The sequence below is a fragment of the Callorhinus ursinus genome, unplaced genomic scaffold, assembly GCF_003265705.2.
Source record: "Callorhinus ursinus isolate GAN/ISIS: 27379988/994484 unplaced genomic scaffold, GSC_fseal_2.0 scaffold14, whole genome shotgun sequence".
Lineage (NCBI taxonomy): Eukaryota > Metazoa > Chordata > Mammalia > Carnivora > Otariidae > Callorhinus > Callorhinus ursinus.
In genome coordinates this window covers 3,141,490-3,162,418 of record NW_027397076.1, presented here as the reverse complement: position 1 = coordinate 3,162,418, position 20,929 = coordinate 3,141,490, and the positions used below count along the sequence as shown (strand labels likewise).

Below are 20,929 nucleotides of genomic sequence, written 5' to 3'. Positions count from 1 at the left end.
GTATGGTACATTTGTTTTAATCAATGAGCCAACACTGATACATTATTATTAGCTAAATTCCATACTTTATTCCTATTTCCTTAGTTTTTGTCTAATGTCTTCTGCTCCAGGATCCCATCCAGGACACCACAATACTCCTCTTGGCTGAGACCACTTCTCAGACTCGTTTTTTGTGACCTTGACAAATTTTGAGGAGTTGTCAGTCAGATATACTATAAAGGGTGCCCTCTAGTGGAATAGGGGGTGTTTTTCTCGTGGTTAAACTGGGGTTGTGGATTTAGAGCAGAAGACTACAGAGGTCAAGTGCCTTTCCCACCACATCAAGGGCACACACTCTCAACATGAGTATTCACTGCTGGCGTTGACCTTGATCACCTGGCTGAGGGTGGTGCCTATCAAGCTTCTCATGGGCAGAATTACTCTTTTCCCCTTTTCCCAACTGTTCTCCTTGGAATCGAGTCACTGTGTGCAGCCCTCCCCTAGGAGTGGACAGTGATGCTCCTCCCAAGTAACTTATAAGCATTTGAGGATTATCCCTTTGGACCAGACGTGGCCAGCCCTTACCTTTACTTTCTCGGATGACACAGCACACACTGAAGTTAGACCACCACCAATCAATCAATCAATCAATCAGCTGCCAAAGAAGAGCACCAGCTGCTCAGGCCTCTGTCACAGGCCACCGAGTCCAGGACGTGGATCTTCCTTCATTCCTTCACCCGAGGTGGTTAGACACTTGCTTGTTTTTCCGTGGTTTCCATGGGTCGGAAACTGGACATAGTATCTCGCTGCGCTCTCTGCTTAGGGTCTCATAGAAACCCAAAAACAAGGTGTCAACAGGGCTGTGTTCCTTTCTGGAACCTCCAGGGAAGAATCCACCTGTAAGCTCATTCAGGTTTGGGTAGAATTGAGTTCCTGGTGGTTGTAGGACAAAGGCCCCATTTCCTTGTTGGCTGCCAGCTGGGGGTCCCATTTTCCTCCCAGAGTTGTTGCCCTGCACTCCCCCACTCAAGTTTGCCATGTGGTCCCCCTCATCTGGAAGCCGGTGACAGCACATCAAGTCCTTCAGGCTTCAAATCCCTGTGACTTCCTCTTCTCCCCAGTCCCTTCTGAATTCCTCTTCTGCCTCTAATTTTAAAAGTCTTTTTTTTTTTTTAAGATTTTATTTATTTATTTATTTGACAGAGAGACACAGCGAGAGAGGGAACACAAGCAGGGGGAGCGGGAGAGGGAGAAGCAGGCTTCCCGCTGAGCAGGGAGCCCGATATGGGACGGGATCCCAGGACCCTGGGATCATGGCCTGAGCCAAAGGCAGACGCTTAATGATTGAGCCACCCAGGTGCCCCTTCCTCTTTTGCCTCTAATTTTAAGGGCTCGTGTGATTACATTGGGCCTGCCCTGATAATCCAGGATAATATACTTACCATAAGGTCAATTTAAACCTCAGTTAGTAACTTTAATCACTCTTGCACAGCCCCTTTTGCCCTGTAATGTAACATATTTACAGGCATGGTATCTCACGATATTCTCAGTCCCAGGGATTTGGGGGATACAGTCTTCCAGGGGACCATAATTGTGCCCAGCACACGGCGCTTCTCAAACCTTAGAGTGCATGGGAATCATCCCCAGAACTCGGTATTGTGGCTTCTGAGTCAATGGGCCTGGGGTGAGCGTCTGCGTTTCTGACAGGCTCCCAGGCCTCACTGTTGCTGGCAGTCTATGGGACACATCTCACGTGGCAGGCTTTAGACCAGGGGAAACAAACATAATAGCCTCCAGCTCAGGTCAAACTTAAGAGAGAATATCCCTACATACCTGTGGCTCTCAAACCTAAGAGAGCACCAGAATCACCAGAAAACTTGTTAAAATAGAGATTGCTGGGCCCCACCCCCAGTGCTTCTGAGTCAGAAGGTCTGGAATGGCACCTGAGAATCTGCATTTCCAACACACCCAGGTGATGCTGATGCTGCTGGTCTAGGGACCACACTTTGAGAACCACCGCAGGAAGCCCTGAGGCAGGCGATCACTTTGTGAGTGTTGAGAGGAGCGTTGAACACCTTTTGGTCATAAGGCATCATCTTTTTTTTTAAGATTTTATTTACTTGACAGAGAGAGACACAGCGAGAGTGGGAACACAAGCAGGGGGAGTGGGAGAGGGAGAAGCAGGCTTCCCGCCGAGCAGGGAGCCCGATGTGGGGCTCGATCCCAGCAGCCCGGGATCATGACCCGAGCCTAAGGCAGACGCATAACGACTGAGCCACCCAGGTGCCCCATAAGGCATCATCTTTGAAAGCAGAATTCCTTTATCCAATATTGATTTCATCCCTATAGGCACCTCAGTGGATCACGTCCAAGGCAACATGGTGCCTTTAATCAAACGGTCGATTCCCTTTTCATGTGTTGAGCTGTATCCTTCTGCTTCAGGAGCACGATGAAATAGATTCAAGAATATCTCAAACCACGGACGTCATCAGTTGTCCCAAACCCATCTTTTAAAAATCAAAAATAATATTTATTGCACATATTACAAAAACAACACTTAGTTGTTTGTTGTAGAAAATGCAGGTAAAAAGGGAAAACATCGTAAGCCCACCCAAAGGTGGCAACTCTACTCTTCCAGACATTTTCTATACATATCTGTCAATCCACGTATATATACGTAAAGGGTTTTATTTCCAAAAATACATGGTACACACTGTGTTGTAACCTACTTTTCTTAATATATTGTAAATGTCTTTCTACCTCATCCCCATTTTCAGCCCCTAGTTTCAACCCCCTTCACCCAATAAAAAGTATCAAATGCTGTGATTCATGGCTTCCCTCCCACGCACCTGCAGATGAAGGGAGATTATCGACCAGCAGTGGGTCCCAAGGGGGAGAGGCGAAAACATGAAGGACACAGGGCAATCAGAAACAGGCTCTTTTGTCCCTGTGTGATCAGAGGCAGCTGTAGCTCTGTCCCCCCCCCCCCTTTTTTTTTTTTGGAGAAAGTGATTCAGCTGAGCATTCCTGGATCCGGATATGCTTCAGCACCAAAATCATACTCCTAAGAAGCTGAATCAGGAACATTTGTGTCTGGGTAATGGCAAGCAGTCACGGGATCACAAGGGCTTCCTGCTACTATTTTCGGGATAATTCACTGCTTCCAGAATTATGGAGTATTGATAAAGGTGTGTTTGAGGTAAAAACTTATTTTCCACTCTGTGAGCTGTGACACTTGCTCTCCAATGGGTGGTAAATGATTGGGGCAAGAGAGAAGGATTTAATTACAAATTAAGCTTTCACCAGTGAACAGACCAGAAACAGACGACAAGCACAGCAAGCACATCCAGGGCCTGCTGAGCAAACAGTGCATGAGGTCTCGGGGGCTGGGGAGGTTCTCTTGGAACCTGCCAGAAGTGTGTGGGCCCCGCTCGCCTGGGGGCAGGCATTCCTGCTCACAGCTTGGATGAGGCCACGCAGGGCCCAGCAGTGTGAACCGTTCTTTCTTTTCTGCAGAACGAGGTCATCAGCCAGCAGCTGTGCGTCATCTTCACCCACTGCTATGGGCCCTACCCCATCCCCAAGCTCACGGAGATCAAGCGCAAACAGACCTCGCGCCTGGGTGAGTGGTGCTGTGGTTTGAGGACGCAGAGGTAGCAAACGCCCTCAAAGAAGCTAGGCGGTGTTGGAGGGCACATGAGATGGATACAGGAGTCAGGCAGGTGGAGATCATGGTATCACTTACCACGTGATAACTGGAGACTATATCTTGGAAATGTGGACAAGGAGACTGGCCAGTACGTCGTCTCTCTAACTAAGGGACTTTTTCCCCCGGAAACAGACGGACAGCCCCGGGGCCCATGCACTTCCTGCAGGCAGGTAGATTCCCCATTCCGAAGGAAGGCTGAGCTGTGCAGGCAGTTCTCCCCCTCCCCTCTAAGAAGTCCCTCTTCCTCCCTGAGGAGGAACAAGCAGGGGACAGTGACAAGCCAGCAGTGTTCCTCTAACAGGGTCCCTCTGCAGGGACCCAGGAGAAGAAACAAGTGACCTCCTCCCCCCCACACACAGACACACACACGGGGAACATACCTGAGCTGAGCATACTGGACACTCTGAAATCCCATCCGAGTAGCAGTAATCCATTTTGCCTCTGCTTGGACAGGCATGGGGCTGGCGCCAGCCTAGCACTTCACCTGCCCCACCTTAGGTAACCCTGAGGCCACCCCAGGAGGCAGACCCTGCGCCCCCTCCCCCCCCGCCCCTCATCTTGGCTGAAGAAAGGGAAGGTTGGCGCTGACGATCACTTCAGGTGGGGCTAGAGCTTCCCAGCTCCTCCCAAAGCCATAATTCCTTCCCGCTACAGTCCCAGCTTCTGGAATTTTCCAGGAGAAACCTTTCTATCAGGCATTGATTTCATTCAGAGGATCCTGGAGCTGTTGCTGTAAGCTGGCTGATCAGTCTGAGAAAAAAAGCAAAGAAATGCTGGGCTGCCTTGAAGCCTGAAACATGAGCCTTCTGTTGCAAGGGGCTTTCTCCTTGCTGCCTGGGGAATGATAAAATATTCAAGATAAGGAATGCCTTTTCTAATAAAGTTGGGGACTTTCCTACTCCCTATGAACTTTTCCTGCTGAGCAAACAGTGCATGAGGTCTGGGGGGGTGGGAGGGTTCTCTTGGAACCTGCCAGAAGTGGCAGGTTTTCCTGTAAAGACATTTGAGAAATGGGAGCATCTGAAAATGCTATTCTTTAGCAGAACCATTATGTTTGGAACAGGTGAGCTGGTTAAAATTAGTGAAAAGTCTGAATTCCTGGAACTGTTTTAAAATCGTTTTGTTCCTGTCATGAAGAACTTGCTAATTGAAATGATGCAACTTTTTGACTTAGTAATCAAGTCAAATCTTGTCTGTTTTCCTCTATGCCCATTGATGTGGGCAAACTATGATGTACCAAAACCACAAATATTTCTACCTTGTAGAAAGCAGGTGTTGATTAAAGTGTTATCAGGGCCCCACATTACAAAGACCAATCATATTAACAGGCTTCAGAGACTGAAGTTTAGTTACATTCCCAGGCTGTAGCAATCATGTCTGACATCTCAGTGCCTTCACAAGACACCCTCGTTCGAGCAAACATTTGCAAGGGCCAATTCAATGACACAGCATAAAATCTGCTTTCCTGTAGTTATAGGCGAGGAGGGAACATTTTTTCCTCCTGCATTTGCTGAGTGTTCTTTCACCCCCAATTAAAAGGGCCTGATTTTCAGGCCAACCACTAGAATTCCAGGGGTTAGCACTGAGAGAAGACCGGCCTAAGAGGCTCAAAGCTCACAGTATGGAAGAAGAGGGGCAGAATCTAATTATGAATAAGTAGAATATGGAACACGTAGGGTTTGCCTCTTCAATAGAGCATTTCCAGCTAGGATAAGTAGAAGTTGCCAAACAGTGTTTCTTTAGGGACCAGCTTTAAAGGAAAGATAAGAGTGCTCAGTGACAAGGGTCACAAACTGGAATCTCTAAAGAGCCAGGAGGCCATATCAGTGAAAGAAATGGGTTCCGTGTAAGACAGTAGGGAATGGTGGGGACTGTGGCACACTGATGCCTGATTTTTTGTGACGTGTTGTCCTCTTCCCCTCCCAGTGAATTCTGGGAGAGAATGGTTAAAAGAGCCACAGGTAGGAGACATCAGCAATTTGGGAAACAGGAGTAGGTCTGGTTGGTGGCGGACAGTGGGAGTGAGAGGGGGTGGTCGCTGAGAAGAGGGAGAACATCATTCCAAACTTTTAGTCTTTAAAGCAAGTGGAGAAGTGAATTTTAGTCAACTCAGAGGACTTCTGGGGCCTCTCTTCTCTTCATCTGGGTTGTTTAGATGTATGTGAGTTTTTTCAATAAAATATTTTAATGATAGTGGGATTACAAGTGATTTTGACTGTTTTATGCTTTTTTGATATGTTCTAAGTTAAAACTTTTCTTAAAAGGAAGTGAGGTAGCTCTACATAGCGACAGAAATATGAACAGAGGGCCACCTTATGGGGCCGCATAGGGACTGCGGGGCCACCCCACCTTTGAGGGCTGGAAGAGGAGAGTCTGCCAGGAAGGCAAATTCTGGGTCCAAGTAACACCAGGGTCTGGGCAAAATGGGGCCAGACCAGGGATCCAAGATACAACCGTCAGGGTGGGCCCAACAGCTGGGCTCATGGCCCCCAGGAATCCAGGGGGTTGGTCCCCACCGCCAATGGTTAGGACAGCCTAAACCCAGCCGAAGGAAGCAGCTAGAGTTTCATTTCAGGACAGCCCTGTAAGCCCTGGGCGAGGCCCAGCAACAAGCAGGTCCCCAGGCTAAGAAGGGGTCTGATGTCCCCCACAAGGTTTTAAGAACAAGACTGTGAAACAAGAGTCAAGGCATTCTTACACTCATTCAAAAAAATATTAATGAAGCATCTACTACGATGGTCATGTTTATCGAGGAGTGCTGTGTGTCAGCCATGTCGCTGAGTGCTTTGCAAAAATTCATTTAATGCTCACTGAAACTCATGTAGATGTACAATGGGTATTACCCATTAAACAGAAGGGGGGAGAGAGGCTCAGAGAGGTTAAACAACTTGCCCAAGGTCACACAGCTGAGAGTTCTGGCTTCAGAGCCCACCCCAGGGGCCGTACAGGTGCCGTGAGAGCGCCGGTCGGGGATGCTTGGTCAGTCTGAGGAGGGTGGGGGAATCGGGCAAGGCTTATTGATGGAAGGTGTCTGCACTGAAGCTTGAAGACCACATGGGTGAGCCAGGTTTGGAAGGGGTTGGAAGAGTGTTCTGAGTAGAAGGAACCGCAGGTGAAGGGCCAGAGCTGAGAGCGTGTAGCACTGGTGTGGCTCAGCACACATGCTGGTTGACAGGGGGATGTGAGTGGGGAGAGGCCGGAGAACGCAGCGGGAGCCCAATCACCAGGAGCCTTGTTAAGAAGTTTGGACTCTATCCTGGGAGCACTGGGGAGCTATGGAAAGGTTTATAGCAGAGGAGGGGTGTGATCAGATCTGCCTTTAGGAAAGATGACTGTGGTGAGGTGGACCATCGGATTGAGGGGCCAAGAGTGGAGGCAGAGACCAACAGAGGCTCCTGCAGGTCCCCAGACAAGAGACCACGTGGTGGCCCTAGGGAGGGCTGCGGCACTAGGGCTGGAGAGAAATGGAATTGAGAAACACTTAGGAGGAAGAGAAGACAGTGTTTGTGATAGACTGGGTCTGGGTAAACGCAGGAGAGGAAGGTGTCCTGTTGCCTTTGAATCCCTGGCTTGGGCAGCGGTTAGATGGTGGTGCCATTCGTGGGACCAGAAGCACTGGGCAAGGCACGTTTTACAGAAAGAATCTTCTTCACCTGAGCTGAGAACGCAGTGCATCCTTCAGACTGGGGAGCTTGGGTCCAGATGCCCCCAGAGAGGTCATCTTCCATTTAGAGTCTTCTAAAGACCCTCCCTGGGGCAGCACAGCCCAGGTGGGCTCAGGGCAGACCTAAGAGGAAGCCCCACCAGAGGTTAGACCCACCTTGCCCTCAAACCTGTGTCCAGACTGACTTAGGACCTGAGCGGGGCCGAAGCCAGTCGGGGCAGGGATGTTAGTGGATTTTCCCAAGCAGCAGAAGCCCTGAGCTGAGGAGAGACTGGCACCTTCAGGAGCTCCAGGTCTCCGTGGCTAAAGTGATAGGCAAATCGGGGTGGGGGTGGGTAGGGGGGAGGCGGGAAGGATCCTAGTGCTGAACAAGGCCAGCGCTCCAATCCAAATGCCCGAGTTCAAATCCTGGCTCCTCCACCTGTCGCTGGCTTGAACGTCTGTGTGCCTGCTTCCCCAGCTGCACAACGGACAGTGGTCCCTGTCTCCTGGGACCCAGCGCATTTGCACATGTGCGTGCCAGCTTGCACAGTGCCTGGTGCGTCCTAAGGGCTCAGTAAGTACCAGCTCTACCTTCTTTGTTATTGTTGGAGACGAGAGCAGGGAACTGGTTCACGTGCCTCTGACTCTGGGAGAGAAGCGCTTGGATTTCAAATCACCTGGAAAACCCCTTATCCATCAGGCAGGGAGGGCCCTGAGCCCAAGAAGGAGGAGTTAAGGTGGGGGGGGTGGCATTCTTCAGAGGCAAGGTGGGCATACCTTTCACATCCAAAAGTCATCTGCATCAGGCTGGGGATGGGTCTCCTCTGAGGAGATGCTACTTTTAATCACAACTAAGCTATGAAGATTTCCAATGCAAAACTGAATTTCCGTGATTTGAGTGCTCCTTTGATTGGTTCTGTCCCCTGTTGGCTCACTGTCTCGCCAATGAGTATCTTATCCCCATGGCTTCCCTGTTAGCTCTTCTTGGCGCTTTCCAGAAGCGGAATGCAAACTTCACCCTTCTCTCCACTAAAGCTACCCTCTTTCCCCTTCCTATTCTAGATCCTCATTTCCTTAACAATAAAGAAATGTCTGATGTTACCTTTCTGGTAGAAGGAAGACCGTTTTACGCTCACAAAGTGCTGTTATTCACGGCCTCTCCCAGGTATGTACTGTAATAGTTCTCTGAAATTCAATTTTGGGGGTTACCTTCCCTAGACGGGAAGATTATCTTTTCAAAATCAAGAATTCAAGAGCAGAGGGCATTCGTGCACCCGTGCTCACACCAGCATTCTTCACAGCAGCTAAAAAGTAGAAGCCACCCAAATGTCCATCGGTAGATGAACAGATACACAAAATGTGGCATATACACATTTTATTTAGCCTTAAAAAGGAAGGCAGTTTTGACAAATGCAACAACATGTTGAGCTTTGGGGACATTATGCAAAGAAATAAGCCAGTCACAAAAAGATAAATAGTGTATGATTCCATTTATAGGCAGTACCTAGAGTAGTCAGCTTCATAGGGACAGAAAGTAGGATGCTAGTTGCCTGGGGCTGGGGGCAGGGGAGGGTGGGGAGTTGTTGTTTAATGGGTCCAGAGTAGGTTCTGGAGATTGGTTGCACAACAGTGTGCATACACTTAACATCTCTGTATGCTTAAAATGGTTAAGACGGTAATTTTTTCTATTACGTGTTTTTCACCACAGTTGTAAAGTACAGAGAAGCCTCTAGCTTAAACAGCAGTGCCTTTGTGTGACTCAGGCAAGGGCACCCATTCCTCTGGACACACAGAGTATGTACCAGGCACAGAGGTTTGGAAAAGAGTGTGGATTGGATTTTAGCTCCCCCGGCCCAGTGCCCTCACACAGTGTCCAGCCTGAAACGTCTCAGGCCTGTTCTCCAAATATCCCAGAACTCTGGCATAAGCCACCCCAAATACACAGGTCTTGAACCTGACTTTTCCCTAACTGTGGAGCTGAGAACAGCATAGCCCCCTCCCTGACAGCTTTGCAACTGCCCTTTGTCCTTTCGATTTGAGTTGAAATGAGTTGACCATTTAGAATAATGACCACATTATCCAAAGACCTGAACTGGGATCAGTGAAGGTGCACAGAGGAGGAGAGGCTGGAGGTGAGGAGGCCGCTGGGTAAGCGGAGGGTGAGGACACTGCGGACCCAGAAGTGGAACCTACTTCCAGGATGTTTGCTGATGAGCATGTGTGACCAGCACTCCCTGGGTTCCCCTGGCCTCCCACTGCCTGCCCCCAAAGCCAAAGACAAGCGCCAGATGTCTGCTTTGCCACCACGAGAAAAATACGCTGTGCCTTACGTGGTTCTCCGTTACGATGCATAGAAAAGCAGGAGAAATGTTGTCCCAGGGGTAATTTCTTAGTTTTGACAGCCGTGGCTGTGCAGGATGCTAACATCAGGGGAAGCTGGGCGGAGGGCATATAGGAGCTCTGTATTGCCTTTACACTTCTTCTGCAAATCTATCACTATTTCAAAATTAAAAGTTTAAGAAAAGAGACACAGCTTAGCTTATTCCTAAAGGTGCATCAGTGTGTTCCCAGCCAGGCACCCCTGAAGTTAAAACTTTAAAGTTAAAAATAGTGGTTCAGGGGAGCCTGGCTGGCGCACGTCGGAAGAGCATGCAACTCTGATCTCAGGGGTGAGGAGTTCGAGCCCCGTGTTGGGCAGAGAGATTACTTAAATAAAAACCTTTAAAAAAAAGTAATAAAGTTGTAACTTCAGATTCGAGTATGATATCACACTGGGGTGGCGGTCGCATTAGGACATCTGTGGCTATATCATTAATGTATTGCAAAGTGGAGGGAATACAGGATTTTACGTGTCTCTCTCATCAGAGAGTGGAGTTTTTTGCAAACCATGGATGCGTCTGTGGGTCTTTTCATCTCCCTTCTTGTGTCCTTGTTCAGGTTCAAAGCGCTCCTGTCCAGCAAACCAACAAATGACAGCACCTGCATAGAGATCGGTTATGTGAAGTACCCCATCTTTCAGGTGAGCCCCCTCCCGCCCCCACCGTGGCCTGGAACGTCATGCTGGTGGGCACAGGACACAGGGCTTCCCTGCAGACATCCACCTGTGGTTTGGCCACTGCAGAGTCATCAGTCCCCTGACTCTGGGCCCCTTCTCCCACCCCCGCCAGTTTACCATCGTTTTATCCCTACAGCATTTATTGAGCACTTACTGTATACCTAGCACTCTGCTGGGACCTGGGGACACAAGGGTCAATGAGCTTCCTCCCCTGGGGCCCCACAGTCCAGAGGGGGTAACTCTGAGTAACTAATCTCCTACAGTATAACACAGGGATGGGCAGGAAAGAAAGGAGGGGAGCCAACGTGCTCTGGCAACTCAGACCAGGGAAATCAGAGAAGGCCTCCTGATGAGGTGTTAGCTGGAATAGTGAAGGCTGCAGAGAAGTTGGGGAACCATAGGAAGGCTTGGGGCTTAAAAAAGGGGGTTAGACAAAGATACAAAGGTAGGGATCCAAAGGGGCACATGCACCCCGATGTTTATAGCAGCAATGTCCACGATAGCCAAACTGTGGAAAGAGCCAAGATGTCCATCGACAGATGAATGTATAAAGAAGATGTGGTATATATATATACATATATATATGTACACACACACACACACACACACACACACACACACACACACACACAAAATGGAATATTATGCAGCCATAAAAAGGAACGAGATCTTGCCATTTGCAACGACATGGATGGAACTGGAGGGTGTTATGCTGAGTGAAATAAGTCAATCAGAGAAAGACATGTATCATATGACCTCACTGATATGAGGAATTCTTAATCCCAGGAAACAAACTGAGGGTTGCTGGAGTGGTTGGGGGTGGGAGGGAGGGGGTGGCTGGGTGATAGACATTGGGGAGGGTATGTGCTATGGTGAGCGCTGTGAATTGCGCAAGACTGTTGAATCACAGATCTGTACTTCTGAAACAAATAATGCAATATATGTTCAGAAAAAAAAAGAAGAAGATAGCAGGAGGGGAAGAATGAAGGGGAGTAAGTCGGAGGGGGAGACGAACCAGGAGAGACTATGGACTCTGAAAAACAGGGTTCTAGAGGGGAGGGGTGTGGGGGGATGGGTTAGCCTGGTGATGGGTATTAAAGAGGGCACGTTCTGCATGGAGCACTGGGTGTTACAGCTAATTTTGAATAAAGACCTGATCAAAGCCAAAAAAAAAAGGGGGGGGGTTAGGAGATGCTTGGCAAAGAACAGCAGGGACGAAGCCCCAGAGCTGTGGTTCAGCCTAGTGTGATCAGAAGCCAGCAGACTTTTAAAGACATGCTGTCCTCCCACCTGCCAGGGTTAGTGAGCCGACAATGTGGGGGACCCCGGGGCTGGAATCTGTGGGATTCTGAGCAGGATCTTGTCTCCTGCAGTTCAGCTCAGGAAGCTCAGCCCTGGGAAGAGCACACAGGTGGCTGAGGCTCGGGCAGGTCCGTGGGGGACTCATGCTCCAACAGGGGTGTTGAAGCCGCTCAGAGATCCTGGGGGGTGGGGGACGAGGCTGGCTGTGACCAGGGCAGCAGGGCAAGGCTCCTGATCTGGACTTGGGAGGACAGAGCTGCAGTCCGGGGCTGAAGAGCAGCATTTTGCTGTTTAAAATCAGTGTCTATCACAGGGCCTTGGGCAGTTCAGCAGCCCTTCCAAGGCTCCCTTCCTCATCTGGTGGATGGGGGAGAGGCGGTACCGCAGGGGGTGGAACAGCATAAACAAAGGCACAGTAATGGGAAGTCATGGGGTGTGTTTGAGGGAAAGTGATTATCAGTCTATTCGGCCAGGTCCTAAGGTATATTGGAGACTGAAAAGACTCCCTGGGACCGCATAGTATGAGCCAAGTCAGGAGAAGTTAGGCCAGATGGTGGTTCTCTCCTCTGCCCTTGACCCTGGTCCCCCAGATCCTGCTGTCCAGAGAGCTGCCAGGAAGCCACCATACCCTCACACCAGGCCCTAAAGCCTGTTGAGGTGCCTGCATCTCCACTATTAGAGATGCATTTCTTTGGTTATGCTGAAACTTCAAAAGAAAGACTCCTTCCCAAGTAACTATGGGCAAGGCACTCTTCTCTGAGCCTCATTTTCTCCATTTTTAACAAGTTAATCATTTTCACCTCTAGGTCATGGGTTCTTGCAGAGATTAGCAAGTAGGACAACACGAGGAAGCATTCAACTTGGCAATTTTAAGTGGGTTTTTGTTTTTCTGAGCCATAACTGGTAAACCACCTGCCTACTCAGCACAAGGCCCTGTAGAGTAGGTTACTTTGGACTGACCGTGGGGGAAAGGGCAAAAGAGGTCTCCAAGGACAAGACCAGTCTGGGTGAGCCATCCCACGGAGGCGGGGGGCGGGCAGCAAGGAGGCTGGAGCCCCAGCGTGGGACTAGGGCATTGGCACACCCCTGCACCCAGCCCCTCACCACATTCCTTGCTGACAGCCAAGTAGCCACAACCCTTTCTGGAACGGTGGTGGCTGTGGAGTTTGAAATTTTTCAGAAGAACTGCTGCTTTGCTTTAGGATTCGCGGTGGGAAGACGGTGAAGAAACCTCTGTGGGGCTCCAGCTATGAGTGAGACACTGACCTCTGCTCCCCCGTGGTTATCCGGATTCTCTTTTTTAAGGTTTTATTTATTTATTTGACAGAGAGAGACAGCGAGAGAGGGAACACAAGCAGGGGGAGTGGGAGAGGGAGAAGCAGGCTTCCCTGCCGAGCAGGGAGCCCGATGTGGGGCTCGATCCCAGGACCCCAGGACCATGACCTGAGCCGAAGGCAGACGCTTAACGACTGAGCCACCCGGGTGCCCCTATCTGGATTTTTCTTGCCAGTTTTAGAAACGAAAAAACTGAGGCTCAGAAAACTTAAATCCTGTGCCCCAGTCTTAGTGCTACTTAGGGACAGAGCCAGGACGGGAACCATCCATCTGGTGCCAAAGCCTGGACACTTGGTTCTGGAATCCCCTTCCTAAAGGGGAACAGTGGTAAGAACAGCTCGCATTTCTTGAACGCTGGCTATGTGTCAGGCTCAAAGCCAGTGCTTCTCAGCCCCTGCTAGACACTGGAGTCATATGAGGGGGCTTTAAAAATTTCCCGTGCCAAGGCTGTGCATCAGAACCTGGGCTGGGGCCCAGGCATCAGAATGTTGAAGTCTCTGCCTTCCTCCCTTTGTCCCAGAGTGCAACCAAGGTGGAGAAACCATTCTCCACACCACGGTGGTTCTCCACCTTGAGCAGGTACTGGAATCTCCAGGGCAGAGGAGGAAGGCGTTGGCTTGATAAGACACAAAAGTTGAAATGCAGAGTCCTGGGCCTCGCCCCCAGAGTTCCAGATTCTGTAGGCCTGGACTGGGGCCCCGAGAATTTATATTTCTTACAAGAACCCAGGTGATGCTGCCAGTCCAGGGACCCCAATCTAAGAACCACTGCTATATGTCACCTTATTCCGTCCTTCCAGCTGCCCCAGGACACAGACCCAGAGAGGGGAAGGAAGCGGCCCAAGCTCAGGCTGCTCATCACAGCCACGCTGAGGTTCGGAGCCAGGCCTGGCTGACTCCCAGACCTGATCTCCTAACTGCCTCCCTACTGTGGGGACTTGGGCCCTCCCCAAACCTCACCCAGCCCTGAGGAAAGAATCGTAGGCCCATTAGAGTCTCAGCATGAACTAAGTGCTGAAAAATGCACACCTCCCCACCTCTCCTGAGTGCCTGTGAAGGGGGCACTTGAGCCATAAAGCCTGGAACTAATTGGGGAGGTTCCTGTAATAAGAACCTTGTAGTAGGCATTCAATCCATGTTTGCCGTGCGGATCCATTGAATGAGAGCCCTACGTGGGAGAGCTCAGCCCCAGAGGACTCCGAGGCCTGTAATTGCTTTTGACTGGGGAAGGTTTCCTGGCCACATTAGCCTCAAGTTACTGTAATGAGGAGGGACGATTTAGCGGGCCCCCAGGGATTCTCTGTGTGTTTGCCCCTTCCCTATAAAAGAAGAAAAGCCTCATTTGTGGCTTGAAATAGGCTAAGGAGGGCTGAATCCGACCCAGAAGGAGGCTCCCAGGGGCCCGTTCACTTCACTTCCATGCCAACAGAAGAATTTTAGTAAATGAGACTGCCTTGCGTTTCCTCCCTGCAAGGCTGTTTAGCATCACACGCAGGCGAGCGCCGGATGCAGCCGAGGCAGCACCTGGAAGTGGGGGCCTCCGGGAGGCTGTGGATGCCGATGAACTGAGGGCTTCGTGCAGGTTTCAGCTGCCAAGAAAAACAACTCGATAAACAGGCCCTTTGGCCTCATAAGGCTTCGTTTTGCTCCCTTGCAGAAAAGGCCTGTGTTGGCAGAGTCCGAAGTCAGAAAGGGACAGCCCAATTTAAATCCCATTAGCCCCAGGATCTCCATCCACTGAAGGAGAGGCATTTTCAGTCCACAGCCTGACCCTGAATAAATGAGATGACACAATGGAGCAGTGCTTTGTAAATGGAGAGGCCCTGTGTTCGGGGCAGTTGCTGTTATGGGTTTTATTGTTGTTGTTATTGGTTTGGCCATTATAAAAGAGAGGCGCCAGGGGAATCCGTTGACGTTCGTAAGAACGGGATCCCACCATTCGCTGACGTGGTATTTTAGATGCCCATGAGCCATCAGCATGGGGGGGGGGACCCGCGGCCGTGTGATCCTTTCACAAAGTCTCGGCCACCACCGTCAACACATCGCCATCTCGGCGGCAGCCCAAAGTCAGCACATGGAGGCTCAAACACAAAAGGGAGGAAGAGGGCTCATGTTCCTGTTTGAAGTGCGCTTGCTGAGCGCAGGCACTGTGCCAGGCGCGGGAACGCAGAGATGGGCAGCCCCGCCGGTGCCCTCGAGCTCTAGTGGGAAGTCACGCTACAGTCCTAGATGAGGTGGCACCCAGCCTGGGGTTGCAGCTAGCAGATCTGAGAAGGTTTCAGCGATGTGACCACTGAGCTAGATCCCAAACGAGGGGGCCGAGTTCAACAGATGGAGAATCCGGGCAGAGGGAACAGCTTGGGCAAAAGCGTGGGACCGAAAGAGGTGGTAGGTTCGGTTAAAGGCAAGTGGTTGGGAGTGGTCAGAGTATAAAAGGTAGATGCTGTCGTGATTAGGAGGAGAGAAAAGGGCAGAGTGGCAGATGAGATGGGAAAAAGTACATTGATCCATAGCCGCGGGATTCCTAACAGCAAAAAAATTGGGAACAGTCCAAATGTCCCCAGGCTGATGAAGGGATACACAAAATGTGGTACGTTGTTCAGAAATAAAAATAAAGGAGAGATCTGTGACAGCGAGGGCGAACCTTGAAAATGGGATGCAACCAGACCAAAGAGCACCTGTTATAGGATTCCACTCGTGTGAAATGTCTGGAGCGGGCACATCCACCATGGGTGTCAGGACTGGCCCAGGAGGAAATGGGAATGGTTGGTAATGGGCACTGGGTTTCTCCTGGAGGTGTTGGAAATGTTCTAAAATTAGACAGTGGGACAGTCGCACGACATCATGAATCCACTAAAACCAGTGGCCTGGGCACTTCAAACAGACGCAGTTTGCATTATGTGAAATACAGCTCAGTGAAACTGTAAACAACATATTTTTTAAGAAAACTACTACTTGTAAACACACATGCAAAAGGTAGATTGAGATTGGTCACAAAGGGCCTCGAGTGACCTGAGTGGAAAACACAGCAGAGGCGCTGCTGGAGAAAGATGTTTCCACCTCAGAAAAATCAAAGAGCTAACATTTACTGGGTTCTTGCCACGTGCCAGGCCCTTGCTAGGCCTGTTCCATGTCATGTAATCCTCATCACATGAGGTATGTAATGTTAGCCCCACTTTACAGGTGATGAAACTGGGGCACAGAGAGCCTAACCTAATTCAGGTCACCCAGTGTTTAAGTGGCAGAGCCTGATTGGAAACTGAGGCAGCCCGAGTGCAGGGTCCTTGCCCTTCACCACTGCCCCTATGGTGGTCACAGACCACTGGAGCCTGCAGGGACCGTAGCGCATGGCCCAGCCCCAGTGCCTCATTTTGCAAGTGCCCAAAGATGGGATGTAGCCAGTCTACAGATGTTCCCAGCACAGCTGCCGTGGGGCCAGACAGGGAGTCCGTGTGTCGTAAGACAGGCAGCGGACGATGGTGGAGAAGACCATGCCCACTTGGAAAGCCTACGCACCACCTAAAAAATTAACAGTTTCATGGGAAGTGGTGACGGCCAGTTCTGCACATCCTAAAGGGACATCAGTTGGCAAAGCTCTGGGACTTGGCACACCATTCAGGCCTCCTGAATCACGTGAACAGAGCGCAGCCTGGCTCGAACTGCTCACACCATCAACGAGACGTTGAAACCCCCGACCCCTGACAGCTTCATCCCGGATCAGGTGGTCCCGTGGTAGCCCAGAGTCTCTCTCTGGGATTTAAGTAAGAATTTTCTAGTCAAACCTGGCCATGCTCCCGGAAGGGATCAGGGATCAGCCGCTGGTGCAGGCTCTTCAAGCCGAGTGTTTTGGGGGCAGCCGGATGGGGTGGGAGGTGGGAGGGGAGAGCTCTGATTGCCATCTCTAGATGGAGAGCAGAGCTGGGGGTGCACCTGGAACCCAGCAGAACCACAGGGAGACAAATGGCAGCATGCAATAAGGAAAACTATCCAACTAGGAAATGTGTCCTAAGTGGAACTTCTCCCATAAGGCAGCGATCCAGCAAGAGCAGATGTTCTAGAGGGACGCACAAACTGCCCAGCTGTAAGAGGATTGTGTCTGTGTGCTGACCCCAGACTGACGCTCTGCCCTCTGTGTCCTTTCTTCCAGCTGGTCATGCAGTATCTCTACTATGGTGGTCCAGAGTCACTGCTCATTAAAAACAATGAGATAATGGAGGTAAGGCATCTGTTGTGCTGTTGGGTGGGTGACATCTCTGTAAACTCAGGGCACTGGCATGTGTTGGCAGTGTCTGCGGGGGACCTGTGTTGGGTTTTCACTTGGGTGCAGACCTTGGGGTCCTGCCTGCTTCCTTGGGCCTCCCGAGGGCTTCTCAGCAGAGCCCCTTCCTGGAAAACCAGGATGCTTGGTGTACTTGCAATAGCAACTCTGCAAAATCCAACATTAATTGGCTTTGGGGCAGGGTAAGGTAAGTTTACTGAGGAGGCTGAGGCCAGCTCTAGCTCTAGGCACAGCTGGGGCGCAAACATTAGGAGCTATCCTTGGTGACTTCTAGCATCGGAAAACATTCCTTAAATCACAGTGTGTCCATTGATGCAGATGCCGGGAGCCGATTATAAGGGCTCAGGATGACTCTCCCTTCTTCCCAAGGCCCCTTGGCTCCCCCCTACCTGCTGCCTACCTCTCCGTCAAGACTGCCCTCCCCTTCTGAGTCCAGGGGCCTTGTTTCTGCTCCCTTCTGCCCAAGGCCAAGAGTCCCTGCCCCTTCCTCAAAGTGGAGCCCTTGTCGGTTTTCCTACCAGAAGCCAAAATCACTCTGGTAATCCCGAGCAAAGGAGCCAAGATCCCATTCAGGTGTCCAAAGTCCAGGGTGCCTGGCTGATTAGAGGTGTCAGAGCACTGTCGGTCCTTCAAAAGATAACCCCACACAGTGATGAAAACACACAGACTCTGGGCCAATCGGGGTTTTGATCCAGGCTCTTCCCCGTCTGAGCTGTGTGATCTTGGGCATTATTTAACCGCTCTGAGCCTCAGTTTCCTCACCTGGAAATGGGAATAACAAGATCTACCTCATTGGGTTTTTAAGATTGTAAGATTATATAATAAGGTGCCTAGAACGGTGCCTGGCACCTGGGGAGTGCCGTAAGGGCTGTGTATTCACTGGGTGGCCCATTGATCCTTCCCTTCGGACTCCGCAAACCCTTCCATGGTCATCGTCTCCCCCCCACCACCACCCCCCCACAGTTCCTCTCTCGTTTCTCTGGACCCTGCCTCTGACACTTCTCCACCTGCAGACCAAGCTACCATCTGAGGATGTGGGCTCTTTTGTCACGTTTGTTTTTATTTTAAAATCGAAATAACAAACGCACGTGTAAATCACATAAATAATGCAGAAGGGCTTGTCACCAAAAAGCAGCTCCCCCTGCCCCCACCCCCACCCCACCCTTTCCTCACAAAGTCAGTCCCTTTGACCTCTCAGGGGCCGCCACGGCAGTATGCAAAGGGACAGAGACCCCTGCCCTCTCGGGCTCTCTGAGGGCGACAGCATGACATCATGTCTGCTGGGAGAAGGGCTTGGAGGGCGACTGAGGCCGGGTAAGGAAGCCGGACAGTGACGGAGGGAAGTGACCCGAGGTGGCATGGTCCGGGAGGCTTCTCCAAGGTGACCTTTGTGGGCACACCCGGTTGAACAGAAGGAGTGAGCCGCATCCATGTCCATCTTGCTAACTAAGGGCGTTCACCCTTACTTCCTTATTTCTGGACACGGCAACTGTAAGCATTTTCGCTTGACCTCCCTCTAGAATAGCCGTGAACCTGGTTCCCTTCAGCCCCCTCCCCTCGGCCATCTTCCTCGGCAACAGAGTTCTATCCCTGTGTCTCAGTTTCTAGGGTTTCCTTTGTGCTTTAAAGTGACAGACCCACACCTCTGCTCCCAGCCCTTCTCCTTGGGACATCTCTGTGGAAAAATGAGGATTTTCCCCATTGTCCTCCCTTTATTTCCACCTCCCAACCTCTAACAGACTCTTCTTATGATTTTTAGCTTCTGTCTGCCGCTAAATTTTTCCAGCTGGAGGCTTTGCAGCGACACTGTGAGATCATCTGCGCAAAGAGCATTAACACTGACAACTGTGTGGATATTTACAATCACGCCAAGGTAATCAATCCTGCCCGGGCTGCCCGGAGCATGCGCCGGGGACCGAAGTGGCTCGGGGCAGAGAGCTGACGCTGGCCTGCCCACTCCAGGCTGAGCTGCCTGCATTCCTCCCCCCTCGGCCTCCCACTCTAGAAAAGATGCCTTGCCCTTCATCTCGCCCCTCCAGAATACAGTGAGAGCAGAAAGTTTCAAAAGCAGAGTTGTTTCCAAAACAGTGCTTCTCGAATGCAAATGTGCACTTGAATCACATCGCAGACCCTGACTCAGCAAACCCCCAGGTGGACCCTGGTCTGCGTTTCTAACAAGCTCCCAGGTGAAGCCTCTGCTGCTGGTCTAAGCCACACCTTGAGTAACAAGTTTCTGGAATAGTGGCTCTCCAGGTGTGTTCTCCAATCCAGAAACATCAGCCTCTTCGGAGAACTTGTTAGAAATGTATATTCTAGAGCCCCATCCCAGACCCCCTGAACCAGAAACTCTGGGGGAGAGGCCCACCATCTATGGCTTTGCAAGCCCTCCAGGTGACTCTGGTGCATGCTCAAGTATGAGCACCACACCGTTCTAGAACTGACTACACAGGAGAATCACCTGGGCACTCACTTAAAATCCCTATGCCTGGGGCCTATCAAAGACCAATTAAATCTGCCTCTGGGGGTGGAGCTTGGGAAAAGGTATTTTCCAGAGCTTCCAGGTGATTTCAGATATGGCCAAGGCTGAGAACAGCCCTGGAGACCCCCAAGGGGTCCTCCTGGTCAGGTGGACCCAACACCTAATCAGAATCACCTGGGGAGAGTCCAGAATCTTTAGCCCCTACCCCCCAACGGTCTCTGCAGTGGGGCTCAGGAATCTGTATATATTTTTTTAAAGATGTATTTATTTTAGAGTGAGAGAGCACATGAGCGGGGGCGGGGAGGGGGAGAGGGAGAGGCAGAGAGAATCTGAAGCAGACTCCAAGCTGAATGCAGAGCCCGATGTGGGGCTTGATCTCACAACCAAGAAATCATGACCTGAGCTGAAATCAAGAGTTGGGCACTTAACAGACTGAGCCAGCCAGGCGCCCCAGGAATCTATATTTTTAACAAGCTCCTGGGGTCCCTGTTGTGACTTCTGCCCTAAGGCCAGTCTTGACTCCAGTGTTGGGGGACCACTGACCTCATCCAATTCATGTCACCTGTGGGGGTACTGGAACCAAGAGAATTCAAATACTTTGTCCAGGTGCCATTTCATTTGGTCCCATGTGCTCAGGACAGACACATTAGCATTTGCTAGAAGAAACAATGAAATGAGTTGTGAGTAGGAATTAAAACAAAAAAGTCTTGTTCTGTGTCCTGGAGCGCAGGACACGTCACCCACATCCGCAGGGCTGTAGAGTGACAACTGACATGAATTACGCTCTCACTTTTGGGGAAAACTCAGGCTGCCTTTGAGATGTTTTCTCTCTTACGCCAACACTCAAGAGGCCCTTTTAGCATGCAGTCGCCTGTGCTAAGAGCCTTGACACATCTTCCTTTTTAACCCTCCCTGCAACCCTTTTAGGTAAACACTATCATCAGTCCCATGTCATAATAAGGAGACTGAAGCACAGAGAGGTGAAGTAACTTGCTTAAGGTCACACAGCTCTGGGGATTTTTTTTTATTGTAGTAAATGCACATAACATGAAATTTAGCATTTTAACCATTTATTAAGTGTACATTTGAGGGGCATTCAGCACATTCACACTGCTATACAACCATCACCACCCTCCGTCTCCAGAG

General features: G+C 50.5%; 1 protein-coding gene across 6 annotated transcripts in view; it reads left to right on the top strand.

The window, feature by feature from the left end:
• The window catches only part of ABTB3 (ankyrin repeat and BTB domain containing 3), a 298,372-nt gene that overhangs the window by 269,851 nt on the left and 7,592 nt on the right, over positions 1-20,929 (top strand). For all 6 annotated transcript variants that reach the window (XM_025882175.2, XM_073900343.1, XM_073900341.1 and 3 more), the window contains 5 exons: positions 3,496-3,601; positions 8,397-8,499; positions 10,272-10,353; positions 17,173-17,241; positions 19,064-19,177. In XM_025882175.2, the coding sequence (XP_025737960.1) occupies positions 3,496-3,601; positions 8,397-8,499; positions 10,272-10,353; positions 17,173-17,241; positions 19,064-19,177 (474 nt within the window). The remainder of the gene's footprint in view (positions 1-3,495; positions 3,602-8,396; positions 8,500-10,271; positions 10,354-17,172; positions 17,242-19,063; positions 19,178-20,929) is intronic.